This window comes from Scyliorhinus canicula, chromosome 21 (genome assembly GCF_902713615.1).
Source record: "Scyliorhinus canicula chromosome 21, sScyCan1.1, whole genome shotgun sequence".
In the NCBI taxonomy this organism is placed as follows: domain Eukaryota; kingdom Metazoa; phylum Chordata; class Chondrichthyes; order Carcharhiniformes; family Scyliorhinidae; genus Scyliorhinus; species Scyliorhinus canicula.
Window position 1 is genome coordinate 37,331,661 of NC_052166.1, and position 20,546 is coordinate 37,352,206.

At 44.0% G+C, this 20,546-nt stretch overlaps 1 protein-coding gene across 2 annotated transcripts in view; it reads right to left on the minus strand.

Moving 5' to 3' along the window:
* LOC119955396 (ER degradation-enhancing alpha-mannosidase-like protein 3) overlaps positions 1 to 20,546 on the minus strand; it is an 83,698-nt gene that overhangs the window by 54,376 nt on the left and 8,776 nt on the right. The window contains exons 3-7 of one of the 2 annotated variants that reach the window (XM_038781461.1): positions 19,777 to 19,877; positions 14,342 to 14,381; positions 4,826 to 4,938; positions 1,046 to 1,199; positions 601 to 735 (exon numbers count right to left, since the gene is read on the minus strand). In XM_038781461.1, coding sequence (XP_038637389.1) covers positions 601 to 735; positions 1,046 to 1,199; positions 4,826 to 4,938; positions 14,342 to 14,381; positions 19,777 to 19,877 — 543 coding nt within the window. Of the gene's footprint in view, positions 1 to 600; positions 736 to 1,045; positions 1,200 to 4,825; positions 4,939 to 14,341; positions 14,382 to 19,776; positions 19,878 to 20,546 lie in introns of those variants that run through there. The other variant, XM_038781462.1, reaches the window with a different exon arrangement.

Below are 20,546 nucleotides of genomic sequence, written 5' to 3' on the forward strand. Positions count from 1 at the left end.
GAGAAACCTTGGAGCAAGCTCAGAAACTAAGCACCATCAAAGTTCAATACAAGTTATTCAGAGAAATGAAAATACATTTGTCGGCAAACATTTCAGGATAAGATGAAATGCAGTTTTGAGCACTCTTAGTTATGAACATTTGAACTAGGAGCAGGAGTAGGCCATTTGGCCCTTTGTGCCTGCTCCCTCATTCAATAAGATCATGACTGATCTGAAAGGAACCTTCCACCTACCACGGTAACCTTTCTCCTCCTTGTGTATTTACCTTTGCCTTGAAAACATTCAAAGGCTCTGCTTCCACTGCCTTTGAATTGAATGACTTAGTTTCCCACTTCTGAATAATCAAACTTTAAATAATCTGACAAATTCCCGTACCAGCCTCCCCGGACAGGCGCCGGAATGTGGCGACTAGGGGCTTTTCACAGTAACTTCATTGCAGCCTACTCGTGACAATAAGAGATTTTCATTTTTTCATTTCAAAGATGTACTATGTACTTGGGACTAGTTTAGAGAGTGGGAAAAAAATTAAAGATATCATGGTGTCAGCAAAATGTAAAGATTATTCAAAATTAATTTAGCATTTCAGTACATCGGCATTACCTCAAAAATAGATTCATCGGTCAGGCGACTGAGTGCAGCAAATTCCAAAATCATGGTTCCAGCACAGGCTGTACAAGTATCTGACTCTGTGCCCGTTCGAGACAGAGGGCTTACGATTCCATACTTCAGATTTACCTACAATTAAAAATAATTTTTAATACTTTCCCCTAACCTTTATAACGGTTGCTTCACCAATGGTTTAAAAGTACCTCAGAAATTATTTTCTATGATATCAGTGATATATCATTATTCAGCCTGTCAAAGAATATAGGCAATAAAAAGATGGACAACTGTAAATTAAATGCATCTGTGGTCTCACTTTTTTCTTATTGCTTGTAGTATGAAACATAAAGATAAATCATATTTACAGTTGGGGAGTTTCTAAAAAAAAAAGGGGGCCAGGTTGAAACGATCTCCCACGGTCCTAATTATATTTTATACTTACTCGTGGATATGGTAGTCCACTTGTGGTGTTAAAAGCTGGCAGAAGTCGATATCCTACGTCTCTAGCCATGTAAAGAAGTTCATCTTTGTACCAATTCATCTTGTTTTTATGGTTTTTCAACATAGTTGCCATCACATGACCTCCCAACAACCCACTGCAACAGAAGTAAATATTTTTTTTAAGTATTGCAGCTTTGTAATAAATGATTCCCCATTATGGGCAAGTTCAAACTTACTAACCTCTATTATTTTAAATTAGCATTTGTGAGCGCTTCATCGTATTTCTGGTACTTGTCCTGTTTAATTAAACTAGAATTCTCGAGCCAGGACTTTCCACGTCTGTACTTACCAACCTGTGACTAGAGGCTTTCCACCCATTAAAAGTGAGCAAATGTTAGTTGATAAGCAGGTGTAAAACCCTAATTTACAGGTGCCAGAAATGCAGATTTAAAACAAAGATCTGACTCACAAAATGTGTATAAGAATCGAACAAAACAGAACAGGACACAGACGATGTCTGCCTGGATTACAGAAGACAGTCTGTGGATTGAATAATTGCCACTGCTTTTATTCTTTGAGGAAAGGTGGGTGTTAATGAGTGTTAATCCCAATTGCCCTTGAATTGAGTGGCTTGCTATGCCATTTCAGATGGCAGTTTAGAGTCAACCACATTGTTGTAGATCTGGAGTTACATGCAGGCACAGTAGCACGTGGTTCACAGCCCCAGGGTCCCAGGTTTGATTCCCAGCTTGGGTCACTGTCTGTGTGGAGTCTGCATGTTCTCCCTGTGTCTGCATGGGTTTCCTCCGGGTGCTCTGATTTCCTCCCACAAGTCCCGAAAGACATGCTGTTAGGTAATTTGGACATTCTGAATTCTCCCTCTCTGTACTGGAACAGGTGCTGGAATGTAGCGACTAGAGGCTTTTCACAGTAACTTCATTGCAGTGTTAATGTAAGCCTACTTGTGACATTAATAAATATTTAGATTATTATTAAAAGGCATAACTTTTTTATTTGTGTGTGTCAGATTTACAGCCCGGATTTAACTGTAGGCAAGCTGGAAATTTTGTTCAATTTCAAACCAACATGATTTTCTCCCACAAGTCCCCAAAAAAAGACGTGCTGTTAAGTAATTCGGACATGGGCAGCACGGTGGCACAGTGGTTAGCATTGTTGCCTATGGCGCTGAGGACCCGGGTTCGAATCCCGGCCCTGGGTCACTGTCTGTGTGGAGTTTGCACATTCTCCCCGTGTCTGCGTGGGTTTCACCCCCACAACCCAAAAGATGTGCAGGATAGGTGGATTGGCCACACTAAAATTGCCCCTTAGTTGGAAAAAATAATTGGGTATGCTAAATTAATATTAAAAAAAAGTACTTCGGACATTCCGAATTCTCCCTCGATGTACCCGAACAGGTGCTGGAGTGTGGCGATTAGGGCAGTGTTCTTCAAAGTCGGGGGCACGACCCGCGGGTGGGTCGCGGGCGGATGTCAGGAGGGTCGCTGAGCCGTTGTCCACGGCGATCACGATCGCGCAAATCCCGGCGCAGCAGCCGGCTTTTCATAACACCGGCTGCAAGCGGCCACGAACATGGGGGGGGGGGGGGGGGGGGGGGGGGGGGGGGGGGGGGGAGAATTTGGCCGCATTCCGCGAACATCTAAAACAAATTCAGCTGCATTGCGCATGCTCGCACAATGATCAGCGCGCATGCGCAGTCCGGCCATTATTTTTTTTTAAACGGTTGCAGCTTTTTATTTGTTTTTTATTCACTTACTCATTTATTTTATTCATTTAATTTTTTTTACAAGTTCGGGGGGAGGGGGGGTTTATTCATTTATTTTACTCATTTTTTTTTACAAGTTCGGGGTGGGGCGGGTTTATTTGATAAAATTTTACAGGAAAAAAATTCAGAACTTTGGACAGATGGAGACTCCATACTTTCCGACACTGGAAGGCTTCACCTTCATCCAACAGGTTCCATTGGAGGAGCGTGTACGAGGCACAAAGGGACCGAAAACCATTTCCTCCATTTTTGTCAGCAGCAAACAAGGCAAGAGAAAATGGTGGGTCGCGCAGGTCGGCAGGCGTGGGTTGCGAAGGTTGGCCGGCATGGGTTCCGAAGGTAGGCCTGTTGGTAAAAATGGATCCCCGGAAAAAAAGTTTGAAGAACACTGGATAAGGGGATTTTCACAGTAACTTCATTGCAGTGTTAATGTAAGCCTACTTGTGACAATAATAAAGATTATGTAGAATAGACTACAGCAGGCAAGGTCAACAGATTTCCTTTTTTGAAGGACGTTACAATAATCGACAATTGTTTCATTGTTGTCAATACTGAGACCAGCTTTCAATTCCAGATTTTAAAAAATAGTACTTTAAATTCCACCAGGTGGGATTAGAGCCCATGTCCCCAGAGCATAAACCCAGGCTTCTGGACTGCTTGTCCAGTGACATCACGACTACACCACCATCTCCCACTTCATTTTTGTTCAAGCAATTGCACAGTGGTTAGCACTATGGCCTCACAGCTCGAGGGACCCAATGTTCACTTCCAGCCTTGGGTTACGGTCTGTGTGGAGTTTGCACTATCTCTCCATGTCTGAGTGGGTTTCCTCCGGGTGCTCCGGTTTCCTCTCACTGTCCAAAGATGTACAGGTTAGGTTGATCGGCCATGCGAAGTTCCCCCTTTGCGTCCAAAAGGTTAGGTGGGGTTACTGGGTTATGAGGATAGGGTGGAGGCATGGGCTTAAGTAGGGTGCATTTCCCAAGGGCTGGTGCAGAATCGGTGGGCTGAATTCTTCCTTCTGCACTGTAAATTCTATGATTCAAAGCTTTTTTTTAAAAATTAGACTGAAATGTTGCTTTAATCCAATTTGCTATTCTTACTTGTTTTGGTAATTAATGCATTCTTCGTGCCACATACGATCACTCAACATAATAATAATCTTTATTAGTCACAATTAGTCTTACATTAACATTGCAATGAAGTTACTGTGAAAATCCCCGAGTCACCACACTCCGGTGCCCGTTTGGTACACTGGGGAGAATTAACAATGTCCAAATCACCTAACAGCAAGTCTTTTGGGACATGTGGGAGGAAGCCCGGGCACCTGGAGGAAACCCACGCAGACACGGGGAGAATGTGCAGACTCCGCACAGACAGTGACCCAAGCCAGGAATTGAACCCGGGTCCCTGGCGCTGCGAAGTAACACTGTGCTACTGTGCCGCCCATAACATAATATCTGTCAATGTCAGTTATAGCCAAAGACTATGAGTTGATTTAGCTGACTTCAGGAAATATATTAAGCCTTTGCTTTGTGCTTCCTCCAATGATTGGTGTGACATTTGAAGAATATTGTGCAAAAACTTTGTGGAGCGAGACTGTTACATTTTTTAATGATGAAGTATATTGCCAAAGATTATATTTATTATTTTCTGTTACACAGTAATTTTCCGATCTCAAAGCTCAAGCACCTTGGGTGGCCTGAGACAATATTTGCCTTAATCTAGCTAAAAAGTGGATAAACACAGTGTAAAGTGACTTGTCCAAGAATTTTTCCTCCCTGAGATAGTTTAAAAACCACTGAATAGGAAGCCCATGTGCCAATCTCTGCGGGAAAGGATGTTCAGTTGCCACACTGCTTTACAAAAAGAAGCTGAGAAATGCAATGTATGAAAGAAAGCACTTTAATAAAGGCATCAAACCAGTGATATCCACTGTTGTAACTGGCCAATTTTGAAAATTCAGATCAATGGCCACCGCTGCAGAGTTTTACTCACCCCAACACACGGATGTTTGTTTCAAAGACCGAGACCACAACATCATTGTCGAATTGTACATTCAATATCACTTTTTGCACTGCATCTTCAAATTCATCCAGTTTGTTTAGTACCTTTGAATGAAACAGAAGAAAATACTGAACCGAATAAAATACTACTGTATCTAATTTTCAGAAATAACAACTTGGGCAAAGCTAATGGCAAAATGAGACTTATAAAATCAAAGTGTGGAGGAAAAAATACAAAATACAAATTAGATGCGTGATCATCCCTCGCTCAGTATTGCTACCCATGGCAATAGCTCAAGTGGAAGCCGAGGAGTGGCCACCTGCCCCTTTGACCGAGTATAGCGATGGAGAAAACAAAAGGGATTTTATAATCACATAAAATAAAAGTTATTCTCAACCTAATTACTGTTTCTTTCCCCCATAAAGTAACAGTACACTGAGCTTGTATTCATTGAACTCAACATGTGTTACAGCATGAAGAGGACCACTGAACTTCAGATAAACCATTCTGCTGCAATCCACCTAATCTGTTTATTAATTTATTTTCAACTAAATTATTCCTAATTTTTACATTTCTCATTGTGTATTTAAAATTAACAAACGATTCATTAAATGCATACTGTAGTTTGCCCCACCCCCCAACTTAAAAACTCAAAACTTCTTCCTGAGGTTTATCATGACGGGAAATAGTGACTGAGTGAGAGCAACATACATTTACCAGCTAACCAAAGACATATCGAGCCAAATAAAGAGACCTGTTTTGTTTTTTAAAGGCAAGAAAAGACACTAACCAAAGATGGATAACAGCAGTCACCTGATGTCTGGTATTGTAAGTGACAACTTTTCAAGAAAGTTCCTGTATGAATTGCACTGCTGTGAGGTGCTGCATGGAATTTCACACCTGGGGGGTATCAAGGTCCACGTCAAACAAGGACTCTTGAGAAGGAATGCATCAAAAATACAAAGTGCTGGACTTTTAATTCACTGTAATTCTGTCAAGACAACAGCGACCCAGACAGTTACACCCCACCAGACACTCAAAAACCCCGGGGGTGAAGGATGAAATTCTATTATCTCAAAATGTGCGAAAATGTTTCTGAGATGAAAGATCACAAAACTGTGATTACCTGGGCAGGAATTTTCCAGATCCCGCAGCAAAAGTGGTTTGACCGCCAATGGAATCTTCTGCTCCCACCGAAGTCAATGGGATTTTGCATGGCTCACAATGGCAGGTGGTTTTGGGGGTTATTCGGGAGGCACAACAGAAATTCATCCTAAGGAGGAGGAAACATGCTAAGGAGAGGACAAGGCATCCATAGCTGATGAGGGAAGTCAAGGACAGCATAAAAGCAAAAGAAAAAGCATACAAAGTGGCGAGGATTAGTGGGAAGCCAGAGGATTGGGAAGCCTTTAAAAGTGAGCAGAGGGCTTCTTCATGTGCGCGAAGTGTGTCCAGCTGAAGCGCCTGTTAGACCGCATGACGGCTCTGGAGCTGCGGGTGGACTCACTTTGGAGCATCCGCGATGCTGAGGAGGTCGTGGATAGCACGTTCAGTGAGTTGGTCACACCGCAGGTTAGGATTGCTGAGGGAGATAGGGAATGGGTGACCAAAAGGCAGAGAAAGAGCAGGAAGGCAGTGCAGGTGTCCCCTGCAGTCATCTCCCTCCAAAACAGGTATACCGTTTTGGATACTGTTGGGGGAGATGACTCATCAGGGGAAGGCAGTAGTAGCCAGGCTCATGGCACCGTGGCTAGCTCTGCTGCACAGAAGGGCGGGAAAAAGACTGGCAGGGCTATAGTCATAGGGGATTCAATTGTAAGGGGAGTAGGGGACTCCCGAATGGGATGTGCTCCGGTCAGGAATGTCTCCGATCGGCTGCAGGACATACTGAAGGCGGAGGGTGAACAGCCAGTTGTCATGGTGCATATAGGCACCAACGATATAGGTAAAAAAAGGGATGAGGTCCTACAATCAGAATTTAGGGAGTTAGGAGATAAGTTAAAAAGTAGGACCTCAAAGGTAGTAATCTCAGGATTGCTACCAGTGCCACGGGACAGTCAGAGTAGAAACTCAAGAATAGTCAGAATGAATACGTGGCTTGAGAGATGGTGCAGGAGGGAGGGGTTCAGATTTCTGGGACATTGGAACCGGTTCTGGGGGCGGTGGGACCATTACAAACCGGATGGTCTACACCTGGGCAGGACTGGAACCAATGTCCTAGGGGGTGCTTTTGCTAACACTGTTGGGGAGCTTTTAAACTAATGTGGCAGGGGGATGGGAACCAGATTAGGAAGTTAGAGGTCAGTAAAGAAGCAGCAACTAACGCCAGTAAGGTACGAGATAATAAACTCAATGTGACTAGGGGGAAGAGTAGACAGGGAAGAGTTGATGAACGCAAAGGGGCAGGTGGTCTGAGGTGCATTTGTGTTAATGCGAGAAGTGTAGCAGGTAAGGCAGATGACCTTAGGGCTTGGATCAGTACCTGGGAATATGATGTTATTGGTATTACTGAGACTTGGTTGAGGGAAGGGCAAGACTGGCAACTGAATATCCCAGGGTATAGATGCTTCAGGGGGGATAGAGAGGGAGGTAGAAGGGGGGGGGAGGAGTTGCATTACTCGTCAGAGATGATATCACAGCTGTGATTAAGGAGGGCACGGTGGAGGATTCGAGCACTGAGGTAATATGGGTGGAGTTAAGAAATAGGAAGGGTGCAGTAACATTGTTGGACCTTTACTACAGGCCTCCCAAAAGCGAGCATGAAGTAGAGGTACAAATATGCAGACAGATTATAGAAAAATGTCGGAGCAATAGGGTGGTTGTGATGGGAGATTTTAACTTCCCCAACATTGAATGGGATTCGTGTAGTGTTGGAGGTGTAGATGGAGCAGTTTGTAAGGAGCATCCAGGAGAGTTTTTTAGAGCAGTATGAAAATAGTCCAACTCGGGAGGGGGCCATACTGGACCTGGTATTGGGGAATGATCCCGGCCAGGTGGTTGATGTTTCAGGTCGGTGATTACTTTGGGAATAGCGATCACAATTCCGTAAGTTTTAGAATACTCATGGACAACGACAAGAGTGGTCCGAAAGGAAGAGTGCTAAATTGGGGAAAGGCAGAGTATAACAAAATTCGGCAGGAGCTAGGGAATGTGGATTGGGAGCAGCTGTTTAAGGGCAAATCCACATTTGAAATGTGGGAGTCCTTTAAGGAAAGGTTGATTAGAGTGCAGGACAGACATGTCCCTGTGAAAATGAGAGATAGAAATGGCAAGATTAGGGAACCATGGATGACGGGTGAAATTGTGAGACTAGCTAAGATGAAAAAGGAAGCATTCATAAGATCGAGGCAACTCAAAACTGATGAAGCTTTGGAGGAATATCGGGAAAGTAGGACGAATCTCAAACGCGCAATAAAGAGAGCTAAAAGGGGTCATGAAATATCTTTGGCTAACAGGGTTAAGGAAAATCCCAAAGCCTTTTATTCGTATGGAAGGAGCAAGAGGGTAACTAGAGAAAGGATTGACCCACTCAAAGACAAGAGAGAGAATTTATGTGTGGACTCAGAGGAAATGGGTGAGATTCTTAATGAGGACTTTGCATCGGTATTCACAAAGGAGAGGGACAAGACGGATGTTGAGGCTAGGGATGGATGTTTAAATACTCTAGGTCAAGTTGTCATACGGAAGGGGGAAATTTTGGATATTCTAAAAGACATTAAGGTGGACAAGTGCCCAGGACCGCTTGGGATCTATCCCAGGTTACTGAGGGAAGCAAGGGTCGAAATAGCTGGAGCCTTAACAGATATCTTTATAGCATCCTTGAGCATGGGTGAGGTCCCGGAGGACTGGAGAATTGCTAATGTTGTCCCTTTGTTTAAGAAAGGTAGCAGAGAAAATCCAGGGAATTATAGACCTGTGAGCTTGACGTCAGTGGTAGGCAAACTGTTGGAGAAGATACTGAGCGATAGGATCTATTCACATATGGAAGAAAATAGACTTATCAGTGACAGGCAGCATGGTTTTGTGCAGGGAAGGTCATGCCTTACAAACCTAATAGAATTCTTTGAGGAAGTGACAAAGTTAATTAATGAGGGAAGGGCTGTAGATGTCGTATACATGGACTTTAGTAAGGCGTTTGATAAGGTTTCCCATGGCAGGTTGATGGAAAAAGTGAAGTTGTATGGGGTTCAGGGTGTACTAGCTAGATGGATAAAGAACTGGCTGGGTAACAGGAGACAGAGAGTAGTGGTGGAAGGGAGTGTCTCAAAATGGAGAAGGGTGACTAGTGGTGTTCCACAGGGATCCGTGCTCGGACCACTGTTGTTTGTGATCTACATAAATGACCTGGAGGAAGGTATAGGTGGTCTGATTAGCAAGTTTGCAGATGATACAAAGATTGGTGGAGTTGCAGATAGCGAGGAGGACTGTCAGAGAATACAACAAAATATAGATAGATTGGAGAGTTGGGCAGAGAAATGGCAGATGGAGTTCAATCCAGGCAAATGTGAGGTAATGCATTTTGGAAGATCAAATTCAAGAGCGGACTATATGGTCAATGGAAGGGTCCTGGGGAAAATTGATGTACAGAGAGATCTGGGAGTTCAGGTCCATTGTACCCTGAAGGTGGCAACGCAGGTTGATAGAGTGGTCAAGAAGGCATACATGCTTGCCTTCATCGGACGGGGTATGGAGTACAAGAGTCGGCAGGTCATGTTACAGTTGTATAGGACTTTGGTTAGGCCACATTTGGAATACTGCGTGCAGTTCTGGTCGCCACATCACCAGAAGGATGTGGATGCTTTGGAGAGGGTGCAGAGGAGGTTCACTAGGATGTTGCCTGGTATGGAGGGGGCTAGCTATGAAGAAAGGTTGAGTAGATTAGGATTGTTTTCATTGGAAAGACGGAGGTTGAGGGGGGACCTGATTGAGGTCTACAAAATTATGAGAGGTATGGACAGGGTGGATAGCAACAAGCAACAAGAGTGGGGATGTCAGTTACAAGAGGTCACGATTTCAAAGTGAGAGGGGGAACGTTTAAGGGAGATGTGCGTGGAAAGTTTTTTACGCAGAGGGTGGTGGGTGCCTGGAACGCTTTACCAGCGGAGGTGGTAGAGGCGGGCACGATAGCATCATTTAAGATGCATCTGGACAGATATATGAACGAGTGGGGAACAGAGGGAAGTAGATCCTTGGAAAATAGGCGATAGGTTTAGATAAAGGATCTGGATCAGCGCAGGCTGGGAGGGCCGAAGAGCCTGTTCCTGTGCTGTAATTTTCTTTGTTCTGACAACGAAAAAAGCAATAAGGGGGAGAAGATGAAATTTGAGTGTAAGCTAGCTAGTAATATAAAAGAAGATAAGAAGACACCAGCGGGATGCCAGAGCTCCAGGAGAATCAGGGGGCAGAAGTGCAGTAGCCATCATTAAGGAGAAGGTTCTGGGGATATAGAAAGGTCTGAAGGTGGATAAATCACCTGGACCGGATGGACTAAACTCAAGGTTCTGAAGGAGATAGCCGAGGAGATTTTGGGGGCATTGGTGGTGACCTTTCAGGAATCACTGGAGGCAGGGAGGGTCCCAGAGGACTGGAAAGTAGCTAATACAACACCACTGTTTAAGGAGGGAGGGAGGCAGAAGACAGGAAATTATAGGCTGATTAACCTGCCTTCGGTCATTGGCAAGACTTTAGATTATTAAAGATGAGATCGCGGAGTACTTGGAAGTGCATGGTAAAATAGGACTGAGTCAGCACGGCTTCGTCAAGGGGAGCTCATGTCTGACAAATCTGCTACAGTTCTTTGAGGAGGTAACAAGGAAGTTAGACAAAAGAGAACCAGAGGATATGATTTATTTAGATTTCCAGAGGACCTTTGACAAGGTGCCGCATAGCAGACTGTTAAATAAATAAGTTAAGAGCTGATGGTGTTACGGGCACGATCATGGCATGGATAGAGGCTGACTGAAGAAGGCAGAAAGTGGGGACAAAGCTGTATTTTTCAGGATGGCAACCAGTGACTAGTGGTGTTCTTCAGGGGTCGGTGCTGAGACCACAACTTTTCACAATATACATTAACAATTTGGAAGGAGGAACTGAAGGCACTGTTGTTACGTTTGCAGATGATACAAAGATCTGTAGAGGGACAAGTAGTATTGAGGAAGCGGGGGAGGGGGCTGCAGACTGACTTGGACAGGCTAGGAGAGTGGGCAAAGAAGTTGCAGATGGAATACAATGTGGAAAAGTGTGCAGTTATGCACTTTGGAAGGAGGAATGGAGGCATCGACTATTTTTATTTTTCAATGCCTGCCAATTTTCCTGCCAAAGGTGTTGTTCAGAGATTGAGGGAAGGATTACCTTGTTCATATGGGGAGGGAAGGTGGCCAGAGTGAGAAAGGTGCTGCTACAGAGGGGAAGGCAGGCAGGGGGTTTGGGTCTTCCGAACCTGATGTACTACTACTGGGCGGCGAATGCGGAGAAGGTGCGGAGCTGGGTCAGAGGGGTTGATTACCAGTGGGTCAGAATGGAGGAGAGTTTGTGAAGGGGGTCGGGACTGAAAGCAATGGCAACAGCGCCGCTCACGATAGCTCCGGGGAAATACTCAGGGAGTCCAGTAATAATAGCTTCATTGACAATTTGGGGCAGTTTCGCCAGCACTTCGGGTTGGGTGCAGGGTCAAGGGAAATGCCGATTCGGGGGAACCACAGATTTGAGCCAGGGACATGGGATGAAAATTTTGGAAATGGGAGGAGAAGGGGATTAAGACACCAAGAGATTTGTTTCCTAGGGGTCGGTTTTGCAGGACTGAAGGGGCTGGAAGCGAAGTATGGACTGGAGCGGGGGGAAGTGTTTAGATACATGCAGGTTCGGGATTTTGCCAGATAGGAGATACAGAGCTTCCTGGAGGAGCCGGCCTCCACATTGCTGGAGGAGGTGCTGACGACAGGGGGACTGGAGAAGGGGGTAGTGTCAGCAGTTTACGGAGATATTTTGGAAGAGGAGAAGGCACCACTGGAAGGGATCAAAGCAAAGTGGGAGGAAGAGTTGGGAGAGGATATGGAGGAGGGGTTCTGGTGTGAGGTGCGCCGGAGAGTGAATGCCTCCACCTCGTGCGCGAGGTTGGGGCTGATACAGCTGGTGGTATACAGAGGACACCTCACGAGGGCGATGATGAGCCGATTCTTTGAAGGAGTAGAAGATGTGTGAACGCATTGCGGGCAGGGGGGGTGCTAATCACGTTCATATGTTTTGGTCCTGTCCAAAGCTGGAGGATTACTGGAAGGAGGTTTTCAGGGTAATTTCCAAGGTGGTGCATGTGAAACTGGACCCGGGTCTCCACGAGGCCATATTTGGGGTGTCGGACCAGCCAGGGTTGGAAACGGTTGCGGAGGCAGATATTATAGCCTTCGCCTCGTTGATCCCCCGAAGGCGGATCCTGTTGGGATGGAGAGCAGCCTCTCCACCCTGTGCCCTGGCGTGGCGGGGGAATCTGTTGGAATTCACTCTTGAGAAGATTAAGTTTGAACTGAGGGGAAGGATGGAAGGGTTCTACAATTCATGGGCATTATTCATCATGCACTTTCAGAAACTGGATAACATTGAACATTAGTTGGGGGGGGGGTGGGTGAAGGGGGGCTGTGTGTATTAAGGGTGACGATGGGTGATTCTTGATTCCTCTGTCATTTGTTTATGTGAACATGCGGGCTAATGTTTGTGGGTTGGTGGGAGGATGGGATTGTTGTTATTGATATGGGGATTGACATACTTGTTAATGCTTATTGTTTATCGTTGGTGGGTGTAAATCTTTTTTTAAATTTAGATTACCCAATTATTTTTTCCAATTAAGGGGCAATTTAGCGTGGCCAATCCACCTACTCTGCACATTTTTGGGTTGTGGGGGCGAAACCCACGCAGACACGGGGAGAATGTGCAAACTCCACACAGACAGTGACCCAGAGCCGGGATCGAACCTGGGACCTCAGCGCCGTGAGGCGGTTGTGCTAACCACTAGGCCACCGTGCTGCCCTTGGTGGGTGTAAATCTGGGAGAAAATGTGAAAAAGGAGAATAAAAAATGTTTTTAAAAAAATAGATGAGGAATTTCTTCAGCTGGGGGTGGTGAATCTGTGGAACTCTTTGCCGTAGAAGGCTGCGGAGGCCACATCACTGAGTGTCTTTAAGACAGAGATAGATAGGTTCTTGATTAATAAGGGGATCAGGAGTTATGGGGAAAAGGCAGGAGAATGGGGATGCGAAAAATATTTTCCATGATTGAATGGCAGAACGGCCTAATGTCTTATGGTCGCCCATCCTGCCACCGGGAACACTGGCGAGGGTCAACATTGGCAGGGCCGGAAGACCCGCCAGTGAGAGGGGCTGGAAAATTTTGCCCTTCGTCTACAACAGTAACTGTGAGTCATGGTAATCAAAAGTTCCCTGGGGACATCCAAACAGGAGGTTTAAGAACAGGTTTTGCAAAGTCAGGAACCAAGAGAAATCATTCATGTCATCTGGAAAAGAACTGCCGAAAAAAGCAGTGAGAGGTCGCTCTCTGTAGCTAACAGTACCGCCATTCGACTGCAATATCTGAACTTTAATTCGATGCCAGGATTTTAAAGGATACCACTTCACCTCAAACGGCCACAACATTCAACAAACTATGCTCCACGGCCAAGAGAAAGGACATATTCTTTTAATTTGGACTTCAATTACCTTCTGATATCTGCATGTGTTGTTGCATCTTTGTTATTTTTTTCTCGGATTTAGTAATTAATAAACATACTCGCTGAGTCAAGAAAGCCTGGTTTAATTGGCTCCTTACTTTAAAAATTAATTACGTTTGGATAGGAAAAGGCATTCATGGGGAAAGAAAAATGCTTTATGATCAATTGAGCGAGCTGAAATAAAGGGAAGACAGTTCACTCCATCTCCACCAGTTCTAACAAATGAAAGGAAAAATGTTCCAATGAAAGTGTTGTGAGGTTGCATGTTGTCTCCTGAAGTGGTCTGTGGGTTGTGTGGTTGTATAACAACCAATTAATAACACAGAACTATAGACATATATCCAGTATACTGTTCTCTCAGACTCACTCCTGCACTCTGCTACTCTCATGTGTCTTTCTTCTACATCATGTGAGTCTACCATTTCCCCAGTCCCACATTAACCCTTAAAGTCTCAGAATTCACATTTAAATTACTTGTTTATCTACTGGCAGGAATTCTGGCAGGAATTCTGTCTATCGCTACAAAAGGAACTAAGGTTAGACAGATCTCACAAAAAATCTGGATGCCTAAGATGTGTGGGTCCAGTGTTAGCAATTTATAAACTTTGGCTATTAGTATACACAACTACACATTAAACCAGCAGCCCAATACTTTCACATAGTTATGTACTGATTTTTGTAGAAAAACGAAAAGTATATATAAAATCAATCAGACAAAAATTAAGATCACTTCCTTCCCCAATTCTCCACCCTCCCCACCCCATGAAATCAGAACAAGTTACAATACTTACAACAAGTGTATCTAATGTATCAATAAGAGTGAGTGTAAACCTGGAAATGAAAACAAAATTAAAATGATGAAGGCGAAAAATAGTTTAGCATGGATAAAAATTTCAATTGCTTTTTATTTTAAACTCTGAGCTTTCTTCCTCTGTTTTGTGAACCTTCAGTTATAATATAATTCAAACCAAAATTTCAGCTATGTTGCTATAATACATGTTCAACTGTACAATGCAAACGGATCGTACACCAGTCCAAAGTCCTATTTCAATAAACACACAACTGTTTGAAGGCAGCGGATCACACTTGGGGTTAATGATTTTTTGCAAACTTACAGAGGAGTTCTAATAATAATAATCTTTACTAGTGTTACAAGTAAGCTTACATTAAAACCGCAGTGAAGTTACTGTGAAAAGCCCATAGTCGCCACACTACGGCGCCTGTTCGAATACACGGAGGGAAAATTCAGAAAGTCCAATTCACCTAACAAGCACATCTTTCAGGACCTGGGGGAGGAAACCCACGCAAACACAAGGAGAAAATGCAGGCTCTGCAGACAGCGACCCAAGCCGGGAATTGAACCTGGGCCCCTGGCACTGTGAAGCAACAGTGCTGCCATGCCGCCCATAGTTCTAATTGGAACATGGCCCAAAATATTCAATTTTTCAGTGCAGTTGATAAATATATTCACAGTAACATTCAACAAGTAATAATGTATTTAAGGAGCACTTAAAACATAAAATAAACAATATTCAACAAGGAAAGCCTTGTCAAGTGATCCTAAATCATCACAAAAGTTTGGGTGCAGACTTTGTACTTTGGAGTACAAACTTCACATTCCTTAAGTGTGAAAGACAGTCAGTTCCAGGAATTTGAAACTGCAACATCAGTGTTCAAAAGGCTGAACTAGTCAATCTAAGTCATACCAATTCAGAAGTTTTATTTTAGATCTGAAGCATTAAACTTCCTGCAATCTTTCAAAGAAAACTTAGTTCTGCAATCCAAATTCAAACTTTGAAAATTTGGATTCCCATCAGGGAGAGAAAAAAAAAAGGATTTTTTAGGTCTCCATGATTCATTAATAGAAGAGTTCCTTACCAAAGGAAGCTGGGCATTTAAAAAAAAATTGCGAGTACCCAATTCATTTTTTCCAATTAAGGGGCAATCACCTAGCTTCCACATTTTTAGGTTTTGGGGGCGAAACCCACGCAAACACGGGGAGAATGTGCAAACTCCATACTGACAGTGACCCAGAGCCAAGATCGAACCTGGGACCTCAGCGTCGTGAGGCCGCAGTGCTAACCCACTGCGCCACTGTGCTGCCCTGGCATTTTTGTGTGTAGAATTTAGTGATTAGGTGCCTCCCATCAAATCAATCATATGTGAAGTCTCTACAAATACTGGGTCCCCTTATCCAGCATGCCAAAAAACAAAAAGACCTGAAAACTGAGTACAGTCAAAGTTGGTGCCCTGGATAGTAATTTGAATAAAACCCCTTTATGCTTTAATTTTCACACTTCATTCTATGTATTCTAAGTACATGGCAGCCTGGGACCCAAAATCCATCAAATCCCCAAATCTGGCACATGTCCAGTCCCGAAGTTCCCAGATTTGGGCTCTGGTACCTGTAATTTAAATAACGTATATTGATGTCTATGTGTTAATCTGTACTCACTGCTGAAACAAATAGGGATTGGAAAGAAATTGAAAAGTGAAAATTTTGATTACTAAATGTAGTAGTTGGTATAACAGACATTTCTATATGACTACTGTATTTTTATTGCGTGTCTGAGGAAATCCAAATGGAGTTACTCAGAAGGAGCTTTGTCAAGACAATATGCCAGCGGCAGAAAACAAATTTCAATCTGAAATGTAGTGCATGGTCTAGCTGTTATTTTGGATGGACTCAAGTTTCCCATTTTAAATCAGCAAACTATATTTCCTTTGGTACTGGCAGGGTTAAATTCCAACATTTTCAGTCTATATTGTCATTGTCCTTTTGGTTGAAATTACTTCATATTCAGCTGCATCTTAACATTTTCAGAAGATCCAAGCCAAATTAAAAGCAATCACCTTAAATTTATGAATTTATCCTGTCAGATCATATGTGGGCCTTTGTAAACTAAATTTGGGCTTTGGATTATCAGAACCTGATTAACGTCAGAACATTCAAATCCAATTGACAAAAATAGCCACTATATTGTCAATATTTGGCTGCGAGGAACAAAAATTTGAGGTTAATTACTTAAAAGTTAATGGTTGAAGAACAAGGTTTAAAAGCCACAGGTGATTATTAATTGCCATTTTTACTCAATTAGCAATTTATGTTGCTTCACCAATACAAATGCTAGGATTTTTCATTATACTTGCCCCAGATTTTAAGGTGGTCATGGCAACGAAAGTGTCAACATGAACTGTCATTACTCCACTGAAATTGATCGCAATTTCTGGAGCCTGCACTGATGCAGAATAATGCATTAATCCAGAGGTTATGGCCAATGATTCTCCTCTTCTCCAGTTTGCCTGCTTTCCAGCAACCCAAGTTGGATAGAACACAGCCCACTGCAGCAAGAATAAAGGCAGCCAGGCCATTTAATCACAGGAGAGGCCACATCGGTCTCTCTGTGGTGGTAAAACCTCTCCTGATTGACTCGGAGTCGGAGAGTGGAAGGGGTGACATACAATTTCCTGGTCACTGAGAGCGAGAATTCAATTAAGCTCATTAATGAGCCAATTGGCACCGTTATCTCTGAACCCACTTGCAATTCAATGGTGGATCATGGATTAAATGGGAACAGGACATTTTCCTGTGCCTGGCAAAGGCCATACAACTAATATGTGGGCTTTGCCGGCGACCGTCCAGAAGGGTCTCTCTATTTATTAAGCAATATGTGCCTGATTGAGGAACTGGGCATTGGAAGGTGGGGCAGTGGAATAAGTACCCCATTTCTGCCTCTGAGCCCTGTTCTGAAAATGAAATGAAATGAAATGAAAATCGCTTATTGTCACAAGTGGGCTTCAAATGAAGTTACTGTGAAAAGCCCCTAGTCGCCCCATTCCGGCGCCTGTTCTGAGAGGTTGGTATGGGAATTGAACCCGAGCTGCTGGCCTTCCTTGGTCTGCTTTACAAGCCAGCTATTTAGCTCACTGTGCTAAAGCCCCTTGGACGCGATTCTCCGCTCCCCACGCCGGGTGGGAGAATCGCGGGTGGGCCGGGCGTATCACGACACGTCGCCCTGGCAACCTCCGCGATTCTCCCCCCCCGCCCCAAAATGGCGTGCCGCGTTTTGCGACACGCCGCTCAGAGAATCGCCGCTCGCCGTTTCTTACGGCGACCGGCGATTCTCCGGTCCGGATGGGCCGAGCGGCCTGACGAACCCGACCGGTTCACGCCGGCGTCAACCACACCTGGTCGCTGCCGGCGTGAACATCGCGCGACCGGTAAGTGTGGGGCCTGTGGAGGGCGGAGGGAGGATCGAGCACCACGGACGTGCTCATGGGATGTCTGGCCCGCGATCGGTGCCCACCGATCGTCGGGCCGGTGGTGTCTCTAAAGGACGCACTCTTTTCCCTCCGCCGCCCTGCAAGATCAAGCAGCCATGTCTTGCGGGGCAGCGGAGGGGAAGACGGCAACCGCACATGCGCGGGTTGGCACCGGCCAACCTGCACATGCGCGGCTGACGTCACTTAGGCGCCCCCGTCGGCGTCATTCCCGGCATGCCGCTTTGACGCAAGCGTCAAGGCGGGACGCTCGGGATTCACGCACCGCCGCTCCTAGCCCCCCCGGGGGCGGGGGCGGGGGGGGGGGGAAAGAGAGAGAATAGTGGGTGAGAAGTGGCCTCCGACGCCGGAGTGAAACACTCCGGGTTTCACTCCGGCGTCGACTGTTTCTCTCCATTTCGGAGAATCGCCCCCTTATTTCTATCAACATCCTGTGATCCCTATCCCTCACTCACCTTGGGCCTGCCTGACTGGTAATCCCCGTTGACTGACTAAATCCAGGCTCTTCAGACCAAAAATAATTGAACTGCTGAAAATTTCTCCTTGTTTGCTATTAGTCTCACTGTAAAAACCCTTGAAAAACGTACGTCTTGTTGAATGCGTTGATCCTGGAATTTTAATTATGTACTAAATTCATACTTAGAGCTAAAATCTTCCTGCCCTGAAAAGTTAATGTTATATTTGTGGAATGTCAAATTTCTCCATATGTTTTTTTCAAAGGTTAACATTTGTTAATCTTTAGTTTAACTTCTCCTATTGTAAATATTTATTCCACAATTTGAAAATTAAAAGTGAATGCTATTAAGTGTTCTTACCTTCCCAGTTTGCTGTGTGCAAATAGTTCTATGTGTTTGGTGCTTAACTGCTTGCTGACATCACTGCTGCTTCACACCATGATTTCCCCTCGACTTGGTGCCAGGTTCAAACTGCCATTTGGAAAGAAGTTATCCACACCACACAGATCGCTAGATGTTTGTGAGCAGCTTTATTGGAGGTCAGTGATGAGCTGCTCGTTGCTGGTGGCAGAACCCAGTTCAATATGTCTTATGGGATTCATGTAGCCTTTACTCTCTTAGCAGCTTCAAGTCTTCTCTGGTGTAGATAACTTAAAGCTAAAGAACTTGCACATACACAGCATCTTCTATGCTCACAGGATGCCTGAGAACACTTTGAAGCCAATAAATCGTTTTTACAGTGCAGATAGTAATACAACGTAGGGAAATGTGCAGCCAATTTTCAGATGGCAAGTCATAAAACAGCAATGAAACAGATCATCTGTTTCATTGAGGTTAGTTGAGGGGTGGTTGTTCTCCAGGGCATCAATAGAACTTAACTGGTCTTGTTTGAATGCCATTTGGGATTGCTTACATCAACCTAAGAGAGCAGAGGGGGTTCAGTTTACTATGCCATCCAAAGGCACTGGCAACAGTGCTGCACTCATTCAGTACTAAAAGTGTTGGCGTAAATTAAGTCCATAGGTGTCAGAACGGGGCTTGAACCTGTGGCTTTTTGACTTAGGTGAAAATGCTACCACTGAACCAAAGTTGACCTTGTTTGAACAGTTATTTTGAGCAACGTTAAGTTATTTACAAGGCATCCAGAGTAAAGATTTTGCCTAATATATTTTTTAATCATTCAGAAATTTTGCCTAATATTGTTTGTAGTCATTCAGCAATACTGGGAGTGAGTACCACCAAGGCCTGTGTTTGCAAAATATATTTATACACAAACTATGGAAATTATTTCAGATTGTTCTTTAGGCCTAGGAAATAATAGATGGAAGGATAAACTTTTGTTGTAGTGTACACACTTATTGGATGTAGTCAGTTCATAACCTTCACTTAAAACTTAATAAAAGAGTAATGAATACTCACTATTCTTATGCAGTTTATTATTTTATAGTCGCAAATAACAATACTTATGAATGTCCAATTCTGGAACATACTTTCCTAAGGCATCATCTACATCTCCGCGACTTGGCTCCAATCCACGAACTCTTCCTCGACAGCTCAGTGGCATCAACTCATCAGCAGGATATGCATGTTCCTAAACGGACAGATGAAGGAAACAAACTAAAAGCCAAACATCATAACTTTCTTAACAAGATTCAGAGATTGTATGAAATACCAGTGGGTTCATGTAACTCAGAAATATGTTTATGTTAATTAATTTAAAAGTATATGTGCTTGTGAATGGAACACTTGGCACAAAATGCAAGAATTGTGGATCAACACAGCAGGTTCATGTGCAGAATGAAGTTCCATTGAGTTTTCCCCAATATGTTATATTACATTATTGTGAATTCCTCATTTCTCCAACCATCTCTGTAGTCATGATCTCTGCAACTAGGATTACCAAGTGATTTCTAGCCCACTTCATGCTTATGGGTTCATACTCACTGAGCACTTGGTTGAATAGTGGCCACATTGATTGGATACAATCTTTTTTCAGCTAACTGTGTCTTCTATCTCTGTTCCAAGTCCCAGAACTTAATGGACAGCAATGCTAATCCCTGCTCTACTCTAGTTGGCTCCAGTCCCTTTCTTAAAATCTATACATTATATTGCAATATGTTAAGGACTTTGCTTGCTCACAAAAAAGTGTGCATTTGCCAGCTGTGATGCTATGCTGAGAGGAACAAATGCCAGCAGGAGAGTGCCGCTGCTTCAAAGGAATACAACCTGAAATGATCATAATTAATGTAGTCAAGGAAAC